This window comes from Melospiza georgiana, chromosome 18, assembly GCF_028018845.1.
Source record: "Melospiza georgiana isolate bMelGeo1 chromosome 18, bMelGeo1.pri, whole genome shotgun sequence".
NCBI lineage: Eukaryota > Metazoa > Chordata > Aves > Passeriformes > Passerellidae > Melospiza > Melospiza georgiana.
The window spans coordinates 14,248,460-14,261,918 of record NC_080447.1 but is presented as its reverse complement, the minus strand read 5'-3'; the positions used below and the strand labels follow the sequence as shown (position 1 = coordinate 14,261,918).

The 13,459-nt window shown below is 44.0% G+C and overlaps 1 protein-coding gene across 3 annotated transcripts in view; it reads right to left on the bottom strand.

Moving 5' to 3' along the window:
* The window catches only part of MORC2 (MORC family CW-type zinc finger 2), a 49,370-nt gene that overhangs the window by 14,908 nt on the left and 21,003 nt on the right, over window positions 1-13,459 (bottom strand). For all 3 annotated transcript variants that reach the window (XM_058037285.1, XM_058037286.1, XM_058037287.1), the window contains 7 exons: window positions 13,074-13,182; window positions 11,727-11,886; window positions 11,534-11,645; window positions 10,172-10,297; window positions 5,882-5,961; window positions 3,686-3,768; window positions 2,749-2,834 (listed from right to left, as the gene is read on the bottom strand). In XM_058037285.1, coding sequence (XP_057893268.1) covers window positions 2,749-2,834; window positions 3,686-3,768; window positions 5,882-5,961; window positions 10,172-10,297; window positions 11,534-11,645; window positions 11,727-11,886; window positions 13,074-13,182 — 756 coding nt within the window. The remainder of the gene's footprint in view (window positions 1-2,748; window positions 2,835-3,685; window positions 3,769-5,881; window positions 5,962-10,171; window positions 10,298-11,533; window positions 11,646-11,726; window positions 11,887-13,073; window positions 13,183-13,459) is intronic.

Sequence of the window (13,459 nt, the reverse complement as noted above, 5' to 3'; positions counted from 1 at the left end):
AACCCACAGGATTTCTCAATCTGAATCTTTGGTTACCAGGAATTCTATCTCCATTAAGGCCAAAAGCCTTGAGATTTTGATCTCTTTGTGCTATAAATCAAACAAAATCCCTGTGTCTCACAAACAAGTCCTGCTCTTCAACATACTAAATTAATCAGGTTCCACAGCTTCCCTGATACCCACGCTGAGAATTTTTCATAAGAAGGATACTCAGCCTCAGTATGGAAGTATCCTCAAATATGAGGCCCAAACCATTAACTACTGCTAGGCATAGCCTATACCATGGTCCTGCCCACCCTTCTCAATTTTGACCTGCTTTATATTCCCCACCTACCCCCATCAAGTCCTTTGCAGTTATGTACCTTATCTTAATGAGGAATTTAACTTCTGCTTAAACGGTTAGCTGAAGATAGTGGAATTCCTTAAAATGTTCAGTTGACTGTCTACTAATATCAAATATTAGGAAGACCTGAACCACACACACATGAACCCTACACAATGATCACCTGCAGATATGAGATCTGAGTCTGTCTTAATGGTGAAACTTTTCAAAATAAATACCAAAAATAAAACTCATATTCATTTTTTGTTTAAGGCCATCATCCCTCACACAGATGCAATGGTACCCTGTGACACAGCGTCATTTAAAACAGGTGACTGTAGTACATTCCTAGGAAAACACCTGAAATAGCAGTTTTCAGTAATTTCAAATCTAAACCTTTGCCAAGAGGGGATTTGAACACTGCCAACTGCTGGGCTGGAATGTGACCTGTTGGTCTCAGCTCACTGTCGTAGAAAACCATGATTCAAGAGCATGAGCAAGTGCAGCAAAACACCCATCTCAGGGATTAATTTTCTTTTTCTAACTTCTGGAAAAGAATGTAGAGCCTTATACTTAAAGAAACAGCATGTATACTTGAGGAAGCGAAGGGAGTCGACCACATCCTTATTGATGAGCATCAAACTCCGATTTATTGATCCAGTATGCACACTTTTATAATCGTGTTAAATTAAGTTCATACATATTGCAAAACCCGAGCTCATTATTGGCTACAGATTACACACCAACCCCTCCTCTTGTTTTCAATACCTGTGGTTTGTTATTGAGACCAAAACTTGTTTTTCTCATCCTGTTATTAACTGTTCTCAAGGCCTCCATGTTTGTCACTCTGCTTTCCCATCACTATCCAAGGACAAAGTATTTACTTGTTATTAAAAAACAAGCCTGAGAACTTTGCTGTTTACAGGAACGTGTCTGAGAACATGCTGTTTACAGCTGCCTTTTACTTTTCAATCAGCTGTATATTTTCATGGCCTTTTTTCCTTCAAGCCATGTCTGAGCAAAATTCTCCAACATATACTCACCTACAAAACAAAAAGGACATTTCATTTTTATCAAAGAGGACAGGAAGTAAAATTATCATCCAAACCACGGAAAATGAAGTGGTGGGTCAAAAGCCAGGGATTTAATTACTAGAAATTTAGTACCTGTCCTACTGTCTGGATTCAGAGCCAACCTGATCTTATATAGCCTTTGGAAACATGAAAGCACTTCTTTCATTGATGCACCCAGCCTCACGGAAACAGCAGAAAACTGTCCTAGGACATCCTCTGTAATTCAAGAATTTTCCAAAAGACAACAGGGATTGCTTAGTACAGAAGTTAATGTGCCTATTATGCACATCTTTCAGGATTTTTTTTTTGTTTTCTGAATGAAGTACAATGCTGTAGAAAAGCATTGTACTTTTGTACAGATCAGAATCCTCTGATCTGCTTCTGATCACCAGTGATGAATGCAGGGACACAGGGAAAGCCATGTACCTGCCCAGAGTGGCTTTTTGCTGCTCAGCTTAGTAACAGGAAGAAGTATTTTGCCCATGGGCAGGAAGGGCAGAAGACTATTCACAAATTTTTCGTTGCACACTAATGTCACCAAACCCAAGAATTAAAGAACAAAGGTGTAGATGGAAAAGTATGTGGAAGCTGAAGGAAATAGGTTCTCTCACAAGCTTCTGTATCATTCAGATCCTAGCTCTAGCACTTTTAAATTAAAGTTGTATTTATTTGTTTCTTTTCAGCATCTTAAGATGCTCTGGCAACAAGTCTGCAATAGTTCTGACCTAGGCAGCCATGTAAATCGGCATGCATACACATAGGGAATGGAGATGTTCTGTATCCAAATTCCCAACTTCCTCAAACTCAGCATGTGTTAAGAGCATTTGTTTCTGGTTTTCACTTCATTTGAGAAATGCAAAACAAACATATATGAAGAGTGAAATATTCCTGTGAGTACATCAAAAACCAAAGTTAATTGCCACCAGAGCTAAGCTAGAAGAATGCCTTGGGATTTCACAGCACTGACTACACCAAAACTCAGCCTTTTTTAGAAAGCATGCCTAAAATTCCTACAGCTGTTTCATTGTAACTTGCAAACATTTGTTCATCAGCCTGAATCTTATCTGCAAGTGAAAAAGCAAGACTGAAAAAAACTGATATGAAAATCTGGTAAATATTTACAGCAAACAACCCAATCCAGAGACCCACATGTCTTTCAGCAGGTAAGAGGGGAATACCAGAGGTAACCAGAATAGTGCCCCAGCTGCTCAGTTTAACAGCCCAGGTATATAAGATGCCCATAGATATTTAAGCTTTGAGCTGAACCAAAAATACATGCAAAACGGGAGACCTATATGAGCACCTGGAGCAAACAGCCTAGGTGCTCCAGAGTTTGGAAGCCCCTGCACTCACCGCTGCTTTGCATCCTTAATCCTTTTCTTGACGTCAGCCTCCCGCCGCATGGTGATGGCAGAGTTCTGGACCTGACGCAATGTCACCTGCAAACAGGCATTGCATAGTCAAGGTGGGAAATTCATAAAATTCACTCCATTTATGATATTCTGCTCTTTCAGAAAGAGCTGAGAAGCGTTTCAAGTGTAAATAAGTCACAACTGGTAGACAGTGACAACCAGTGTGACTCCAGAGGCAGGGCAAACTTATGCTAGGTTTGGAGGAAAATGTCTACATGTAAAAAGAGGACTAAGGAAATTGCAAACAGGGGCAATGGAGCACAAGGAAACATCCAGGGCACTTGGATACTATTGTTTCCATTACATACCAATAGGAAGCTCAATGATTTTAAACTGGTGTTACTTGCTGACCTTCTAGTGCCCCTGCCAGCCCTCCTCCCAACTCCTGGCACCAGGGCTCAGCCTTGCCCCTCAAAGCCACAGTCCCACTGGAAGGAAGCAAAGAGGCCCTCTTCAAAAGCCCCTGCCCAAATGCTGCAGAGACAGCTGCACAGGCAGCAGGGAACAGCCAAAAGGCCCATAGCTCTAGTTCTGTTCCGCGGGCCACTTCCACAGAGGCTGTCAGCAAACAGCACCTGGAGTCAGGAGGTCACCTTCTCATGCAGGATATATTGGGTGTGTAGGCAGGGGAATGCCAACACACTTCTCACTTGGGCGGCACACCGTGTGAAGATGGTGAAACACACCCAGTGGTGATGAAGCCATGGAGATACCTAAATGTTGCTGGAAGTTCACTGCTGACTGGAGCCACCACCTGCTTAACCAGCACACGGCATGCTGCCATGGGGTGCTGCCCAGTCAGCATCACTCCACCACTAGTGCTCTGAACACCCCTTGGTGCTCAAAACACGACATGCTGCCAAAAGCTCAAGGCTCACCCTAGACTCCCGCGTGAGATCCCCTCCGAGGCGTAACTCGAGGGCACGGGCTTTGCTCTCCGCCTCGCGAGCCTTCTCTTCCGCTGAAACATACAGAGACAAGGATGCTGTCAGCCATTTGGTACAGACAGACACCATCAGGCATTCACCCAAAGAGAGCAATTCCAGAGAGCCTTTGCTGCACTGATGTGTACAAGGGTACAAAGGAAACACAAAAATATACAAAAATCAAACCTTACATGAGAGGGTTTGAGAGGTACACCAAAAGCACTGGGCCAGTTCACAGAATTACAGAATCAATTAGGTTGGAAAAGACCTCTGAGATCATGGAGTCCAATCTGTGACCAACACCACCATGTCAACTGGACCACAGCAATAAGTGCCACATTCGGTCCTTCCGTAAACATCTCCAGGGATAGTGACTCCATCATCTTCCTGGGCAGTTCATTCCAATATATAATGATCCCTTCTGTGCAGAAATTAATCCTAATGTCCAACTTAAACCTCCCCTGGCGCACCTTCAGACTCTGTCTTCTCATCCTGTGACTACCTGCCTGGGAGCAGAGACCTACCCCCACCTGGCTACAGCCTCCTTTCAGGTAGTTTCACCTGAGCGTCCTTCTCTCTAAGCTAAACCACCCCAGCTCTCCTCATAGGACATGCACTCCAGACCCTTCACTAGCTCCATTGCCCTTACCTGACTTACTTCAAACACCTCAATGTCCTTCTTGAAATGAGGGGCCCAGAAATGGATACAGTACTTGAGGTGTGGCCTCACCAGTTCTGAGTACCAGGCAGGGGGGAAGAATCACTTCCCTGGTCCACTGGCCACACTATTTCTAGCACAGGCCAGGATGTCATTGGCCTTCTTGGCCCCCTGGACACCCTGCAGGTTCAGTGATCCCTGCACACCCAAAGGCACCAGGCTGGTTTGGTGATGGCAATGTGTGACATTTTAGGGCCAATGGGACCTGTTCTCAGCACTGGGACAACAATGGACATCATTTTTCAGTGCCATACACTGAACTCCACTTTTAAGTGTCATGAAAGCCTCACAGACTGCTTCAGGGAAGAAGCTTCTCTAAATCCTACTCTTTGCATCTTCTTGAAAAGCAATGGGAGTGTGTGCTCAAGACATGCCCTGGCTATAGGACTCAATGTAAAAATAAATTCACCTATGAGGATTGAGGCATACAGTAAAATCTGTTTAAGCTTCATCTTACCAAGTCCATCTTGCCAGGCTGTACTTCCTAAAGGAGGAACAGGGAACATGGCAATTCACACCATTTCATTCTGCTGCTTTTCTTTGGGGCAGGGTCACAATCACACTGCCCTCTGTGATGCTGTACAGGCTGAATGTGGCACCATCCCTGTATACATGATCTGCAGCCATGTGCAGACATGCCTAAAGCAGCTCTGACACCGGGACAGAGGACACATGCCTCCAAGTGATTTATTTATTTGATTTATGAAACCTACCAGAAGATACAGGTCACATATAAATTACTTACAACTTCCAAGATTCCTCCTTCACTATAGCTTTTTTGCATTAAGGGTTAGGGAGGGATGCTGCTTTTTGTGTTATATTTCTGGAGATTTAATGCAGCTCTAATACAGTTTAATGCTGTATTTATATGCTTGTGTGATTTATATATGCTGAATAACCAATTATGACAAACTGAGTTTTCCCTGAGGATTACAGAACTTAACAGGAAAGGAAGATTAGATGGGCAAAAGGTATGCCAGGAAGGATTAAAACCAAACAAACCAGGGTTCCCTTGTACACCCAGACCCCAGACTCTTTACATTAAGTGACAGAATAAACATCTACTTTTTTAACTGCCTTAACAGGAAAGGTGCAGAATGAAAACATAGCCAGAAGCTCATAATATCTTAAAGGTGACAGAAGAACTGTAGGATGACAGGGCTCAGCCAGCCTTCTGCTGGAGTGGGGGAAAACTGCTGGGACTCCAAGGGTTATCCTGTACATCTGCTACTCAGATGATGAAATGGTCTCTGGAAACAATGTACATTCCTTCCACTGCATGAAGGTAAGTCTGTGTCATCTGTAGTTGCTGCAATAATACAGTTCCTGAGCAATTCCAGTGATCCCAGAGGCCGCCAATCCCAGGTCACATCATTCAAGGGTCTAGTCCTCCCCTTCGCAACAGATGAATGCATACCCTGACAACTCACCTATCCTTGCCAAGTGCTCTGCTTTCTTCACCTCTTGCTCTGCACGGGTCTTGAAACGGTTTGAAGTGTATTTGTACATCCTGTGATGATCAAAATTTATTAATCAGCAAACTCAGCAGTAAGGTCAAATCAAAATTTCATCACTGCATGAGAGAACAAGGTCCCCACATGCTACTCTACTCCTCCCAATAGATTCAATAAATGGAAGAGGTTTACATATCATGAACTGGACATTTCTGGATGAAGCTAAGCAAAATCTTTTTATTTCACACATATTTTAGTAGTAGCTCCAACCACAATATCCTCTCTTCTTCTGCATTAACCATTGGGGGTGAAATATATCCATATTCTTGTAGCAAATCTCAATACTTAGAGAAATAATTTCTTCAGAAGTAAAAAGGAGGAGTGAATACATATGGAAAGCTTCTCAAAATGCTCCCACCACAGCTAAATAACCTTTCTTGTGAAGAGCTGTCCACAGGTGCAGTCTGACAGGTCCATCTCACACAGGGCTATCTCAAAGTAGAACAACAATTTGGTAAGAACTTCCAAGTTTCAGGACACTTCTTTGTGTTTTGTATCTGACTCACAACCTTGTAAATTGTGCTGGAGATGAAGCAGCTTGTTTCACCTTCCCTGTATGCTAACATGCCAAATACAGATCCAAATTCACTGACTGCTGCGGAGTGAAAGATTGGTGCCCGTGAGGCAGAAGTTCATGAATGTGTATCACCTCCAAGCACGTCACAAGGAAAGATGACACGTAGGACAAGCAGAGCCTGCAGGAACTCAGATCACCTTAAGACATGAGGGTTTGGATATACCCAAGAGGATTAAATTTTCCAGTATTTAGCTAAAGCAAAAGCCACTAGAAATGCCGTTTTTACAGAAAGGCAAAACCACACAGAGATGTAACACTTGACTGACCAACTGACTGGAATCACACTTAGATCCTAATGAGAGACAAAATTCCCCCCAAATGCAGATAAACTGTCAGGATTTATGAGAAACAACCTTGTACTTATGAAAAGTTTTGTTTAGGTTTGTTTCTGTGGGTGAGCACACAGGGTACTGACATCAGACATAATCTCACCAACAGGAATCCCTTGCTCCCAAATCTAGAAAATTAATACCACAAGAGCAGTTCCCGGAAATACATTTTCCCGGAAATACATCTTCTGCTATTTTTAGGGATTTCCTCCCTGGGGAAAAAGCAGGCAAGTGCTAAGACTTCCAGAAATCACAGTTGGTGATTTCATCACGTCAGGAGCTAAAGAGTCAGGATTTTGGTGGTGCCATCTCTAACCTATGTAAGATTGACTAAAGCTATCTGGGGCCAGGAGACAGTACACTCTGAAAACCGGGCTGCTTTCAACATGTTGGCGTAACTACATTACTTCATCCACACCTGCCTGAATTCTAAGGAGAAAATAAAAAGACAGAGAAGTAGAGCAAAGCTGAATTATCTCCCCATACCCAGCTCAGCAGGCAGGGCAGCACTTGGGGGGACCATAGGGACAGCACTCCTTTGCTGTAAGGAACACTATAAGCAACAGTTGGATGTCCTAGATGATGGCACTGTGAACCATCACGACCTTCAAGACACTCATTCCAACTGCCTTGGAGGGTCCTTGTGGAGGCACAGGCCTTGCATGTGGCCTGGCTATTTCTACCTGCACAGCCCATATTGCTAAACAAGCTCCAACAGGTATTGGGGAAGAGATGGAAGCAATCCTTCAGGAGACACAGGCCACTCCCAGGGAAGCTGGGAATGTGGCAACACAACTGCAAAGGCTGGTGAAAGATCCACACAAAACCAGCCAGCCCCTGTCACCAGCATGTTATCAGCTCCAGAAAGGTGAGGAGAGGCCTCTCCCACAGAAACATGGGTGGTGACAAACAGAAAACAAGTGTCCTGCTCAGGAGATGCACTGTTATTCCTGAAAAACAGTGCAAGGGCTGCAAAACCTTTTTTCAGTAAAGGCACTTACATACCCTAAATCCACAGTGGATTTCTATTCATTGTCCACAAACACCAACACTGGAACCTGCAGACAAGCCACTGTACAGGCTTTTCCTTCAGAGATAAAGGCAACCTGACTGACAGCAGGAGGGAGACCCCTCTGAAAGAAAAGAGCCCTTCAGATGTCCCAGACAAGCACACCAGCTACTCAGGCTGTAAGGCAGCAGCACCTCCACTGTCTGTTCCCCATCCCTTTGCTTGATCAGGAAGGTTCAGGATTTATCTGGCCCAGGCTACTGGGCCAGAAACACAGCCAAGCTAAAGAGCTGAGCATCACTGCTACATTTGCTGACCCCAAAGGAGCACCATAATGGAGGTCCCTTCCCCATGCACTCACACACAAAACAATGCTGGCACAAATGCAAGGGATTGACCCAGTATTACCCTGCTGAGCACTCAAAGCCTAGTAGATAAATGGGGATGCTGAGCTCTGGCTTCAGCTCTAAAGGAAAAGTGAGGGCATAAGTGACCCTTTTCAGCAGGTTCAGGGAGAAAAACGTAAAAAAACCCTACACCTATGTCAGTAAAAGCAAAGTAACCACTTTCAGAGTGGACTGATTTACTGGTTTTCCCTTTAGAAAGAGCCACTCAAGGCAGATTTGAGCTCTCCTGAGGAAAAAGACAGCTTCCTCAACCTGCCCAGGGCACAGCATGGCATCTACCCCAAGAGCAGTGCTGGCTCTCAGAACCCATAGGAAAGACTTTGATGGCTTGTCCTGATGGCCACACAGCTTCTAGAGGCCAAAGCTGGCATTGGGAAGTCCAGCCAGAAGGCAGCAGTCTGGACAGTCTCCAGAGAGGCCCAGTAAAGCCACAATGATTGCCAAAAGACTGAGAAGATTTACACTGTGCTCTGCAGGAAGGTCTTTACTGCTCTGTTGCAGGAATGGGGATCGTAAATGTAACGTTCAGGAATTTGTACTGGCCTATCACTATAAGCAGATCTACAGGAGTTTGCTCACATGCAGCACAAACAGATCTGTAAGACACATCTGCCACCAGCACACATCAGCTTGGGGCTCCTTAGAATAGACTACTGACCACTTGAAGAAGAAGACACTGAAGAAGAAGAAGACACATTCAGAATAAGACATGTTCATCTGGGGTGACCTGGGACACCTAATATTGTCATGACGCTGACAGCATCACCCACAATGATGGCATCCTGTCTATAAGTCTCGCAAGAAGCTTGTCTCTGATGAGACAAAAATCTGTGTCCTCCCCCAGTTTCTCTCCCTAGTACTTTTGATGAACTATAGCACAAGCAAAAGCAGCACAAGGCCCTCACACGTAGATAAAACACAGTCAAAAATACAGAAATCCAGACATTCTCTATCCAGTAAATCAGGATTTACAGTGGCAAGTTCCCTGCTTTCCGCAGGGAAACAACTGGCCTGGCCAGCATGAGGAGCAGTGAGTGTGTAACATTCTTTTATTTTGGTCAGGTTTCTGATACCATTTCACACAGTCTCATGTAAGGAGCTGAGGAAGCCTAAGTTAAAAATCAGCCAGGCTCTTCAGGCACTGTCAGTGGTGTGACACTGGCCTGTGGCTGCTAACAGTGCCTAGCAGGCTGGGTGAGCCCAAAACGTTACTCAAAAAATCCACAAATACTCTACAAAATTACTACTGTTTGATTCAAATAAATTATGCCAGGGTATCTAGAATGCAGACTGTGCGCTCCCAGAGAGAGTCTGCCTCAATCAGACTGAAATACAGGCTTCCCCTCCCATGCCAGTAACCTTTTCCAGTCTCTCTTCAGCCAACTGACAGCACACCCCAGCTCACAGTCACATTTTTTGTTTAAGGAAATCTAAAAGGAATATAGGGAAAGCTTTTTCTCAATCTCTATTCAAACCCGGATTAGCTAAACATAGAAGCAACTGTTTCAAAGCACTCAGTCTAGTTTCTTTTTGGAAATAATCCTAACACCCACCTTCTGCTTTCCTTCTGCTCAACAACAACAACATAGTTACCCAACAGTTTTGTATGAATATGGTATTTCATACAACCAGGATCTTAATTTCTTTGTTTGCTCTGAAAGGGAGCCAAACTGCACCAATGACTCAGGCAACTTTCAACGGCATTCGATTTTCCACGATGTATCTCTCTTCCCATGATGTCAACACCACATGCCATTCTCTTATGGTCTGATTCTGTGGCGTTAGAGTTAGGAATGGAATTATGCAGGATACATCTTGAGAGCAAAACACTACACCTTTTCTCTAACTCCAAATGGTCCCACAGATCTTGGATCCAACACTTACCTTGGCTTGTAGAGGCAGCATGAGAGTCGTTTGGTTTGTACTTTGTGTCCATTGATGAAGATCCTCATCCTGGGATCAATATAAAGCACAGCAGCATAGGCACGGAAGGAACGGCGCTCCGGCTTGCTGCAAGAGAGACATCTACTTCAGAATATGCCCAAGAGATACTCTTAGCAAAACAGACAGGTGAAAGAAAAGGTCTTTCTGTTTTAATTACCATGAAACTACATTAAGTAAAGCTTTTCTTTAAATTTTTTTGACCTATGTCTTCTCCAGACTCTTTGTTGAGCTGTACATCATAACTACAGCTACAAGAAACTGATACTCATGTTACTGCAACCTGAAGAGGGAGTTTGAATACATCTGGATAATAATGGCCAAAGCTATAAACTGGCCTATTTAACACTAAAAGTGTGCCCACCTATCCAGAGCATTTCCACCCTTCAGCGAGTCAGTCGTACGCTGCCTCAGAACCTGTACTACTCACTGACACACATGGTACCACAATACCAGAAAGAAGAGGCAGTGATCTGTGGCAATCACGCCTGCCTTACAAACAGGCATTAAATATGCTGAGAACCCTCAGAGGGCCCCAAGGAATTTGCTCAGTAACATCACTCTAATACATAGACAGAGCTGCTTTACAGGGTCTGAAACTTCCTATGGAAAATTCAAGCGCTGCAGAGGAGAAGCGTGTAATCTCACCAAAAACATAAAGCTTGCTAGGTGCGCCCATGGAGCTCTGGGACTTAACCAAGCATTTGGCTCATTTCAGCTCAGTTTTTTGCTTTCAGGCTACAGGTGATCAACTCAGCAAACACTCAGCTCTCTCTAAACAGGGGCCTGTGCTCTTCCAGCTGCCCTTTGAGCACATCCTTCTTGCCCCTCTCCAGGAAGAAGTGCTCCCCGACAGATGTGATGATACACCTCACCTGCCTTCCATACTATCCACCCCCAGAGGCTGACCTGTGCAGCACCTCATGTTTTGCCACAAAACTGAACACCAATTTGGGAGCAGCACTGACTCACAACCAGCTCTCATTCTGATGAAAACATCTTTGATAGGTGTATAAAATTAAACATAAAACTTAGAGCTCCTTTTTTTATGGTGCCTAAAGGACACTGAGTTTTCTGCTTTGGCGAAGCTGAGATCAGCCATTGCAGGCACTCAACCCGAACACAGCCACAACACCCATGGGCTGACCCACACATGTACACCAAACAGCTTAAGAACAAACTACAGATCTTCTAAATTCCCTAATTCACTATAAAATGAGAATCTTAAAAAAAACCCATGCACATAGTATATAGCCAAACCCTACACCAAATTTGATCAAGGCCTGTTACACCAGTCACACTTACGTTCCCTCTGGGGGTGTTTCTGCCATCTGAATATCTTGAGGGTCAGAAGTCACATCCAGCTCTGGCTCTCCATTATCCATTAGTTTGAGGTTAAAGATGATCACCAGAGTGCCTGAGAAAGTAACAAGTCAACCAGGTGAATCCCAACCAAACCCCAAATATCTCACTTGTGACCTGCACCATCCACATGTACCTTTGTCACCACGTATCTTATTGAACTGGTCCATCACTTCCCATTCTGATTTGAAAGGGGAATACTTGTAGATGAGCTCCGTCTCAATAGCAAATTTCTCCATGTTGTCCGTCAGGGGTTCACGGCTCCGTGCGTTCCAGGTGGGTAGGGGAACGATGACCTGCAAATCCCATTGTATTGAGAGTGACTCAGGCTCTCCCACTCCAGTCAGCCCCTCCTGCAGGTCATGGTCCAGTGACTTACCCCTCCTCACAGCCCCCTAAGTCACCAGGAGAGACCTTTCCAGCTCTTCAGTGGTTTGCATGTCTGTCAAATGCTCACAGACCCTCTCTGCCAGCCTCTGAGCTGCCTTCTCAACATACCAGTCTCAGAGTGAACCATTCCCAAGTTACATGTATGGTACTGGCTACTCACACACTCAAGGCCTTTTTTTCCCCTTCTCATGTAGCAACTTTCATAATACTAAAAAAAAACCCCACTCTGGCTTAATTCCTCTCTTGAACTCAGATATCCTTCACTAATATTTATCCTGATCTCAGTCTTTGATTTTTTAAAGGATGCTAGCAAGGTGGCTTCTGCCACGTAGAGTAAAAATATACACAGAATTCTAAACTGCAGCTGCACATCAAGGACACAAATCCCATCCCAGAACTGTGGTCAAGCCAAAAAAGTAACCAGAGCTGCTGTGGGAATTAGACTTACTTTACTCTTCCCAATCTGCTTCAGTCATGGGCTGGCTACCAGCATGCACTGACCCTCCCCAGCTTCACCCTTCAATCCCTCCCTCATACCAGAAGACACTTTCTGAGATACCACCCCAGTGCAAATTTAAATTATCAACCTTGCCTGGAACAACAATGCCTGAGTTATTTCTTAAAATATACAAGTTTCTCATAGGTAGAACTATGCTGACTTTTTATTAAAAATCAAAAATATTTGTAAGAAGATACACCTGCAGTAAATGACCCGTGGGTAGCAATTTCAAACATCTTTAGTTCTCTACACAAAATCAAATCAGCACAATAAAATTAAATACATCTCAAACTCAAATTTTGTGGGAAAAGAAAAATGCATGTCCTGAACTTAGCATAAGCACACCTTTAAGTGACTGAAATAAGCCCTTCAAACTTGCTCTACTCTAGAGACTTCTGAATTAGAATTAAAACCAAAAGGAAAAAAAATGTGTTGACTTTGCAGAAGCCATACAGTATAATGCTAAAAGAAAACCATACACTGATCCCACCAGAGTCACAAACAGCTCTGAGACAGACTCTTCTGTAAGAGCTAGGCAAGTTCAGATGAGGCAGCATTCACTATATTAGTTCATTACAAGAAGCACATGCAAACCTCGTCGATGCCTTCTTCCTCATGGAATGTCCGTGATAAGAGGAGGCAAGTCATGGTGTTATCTTTCTTTGTGAACAGGATAAAATCCTTCCCAATCCGCATGGAACCCCTGTAGGCAGAGGTCAAACTGTGTGTTACACCTGAAGCACCATACTGTTCAGAATGCAGGCCACGTTACTGAGCTTTCTTCCCATTACATTCAGTTAAGAGATGCCAAAACCAGGTTAGGCAGAAGAGCTGAAACAGCAACTATCATTTCTCTCTAAACACCTCATTCCTTTCAGAAGGCATATCAATCTGGGCATTTTCACAATGTTTCAAAACATTTAACACCAGTCACAATTAAAAGGTGCACAGCATTGCAGACTCATACTGTGCAGAAAGTT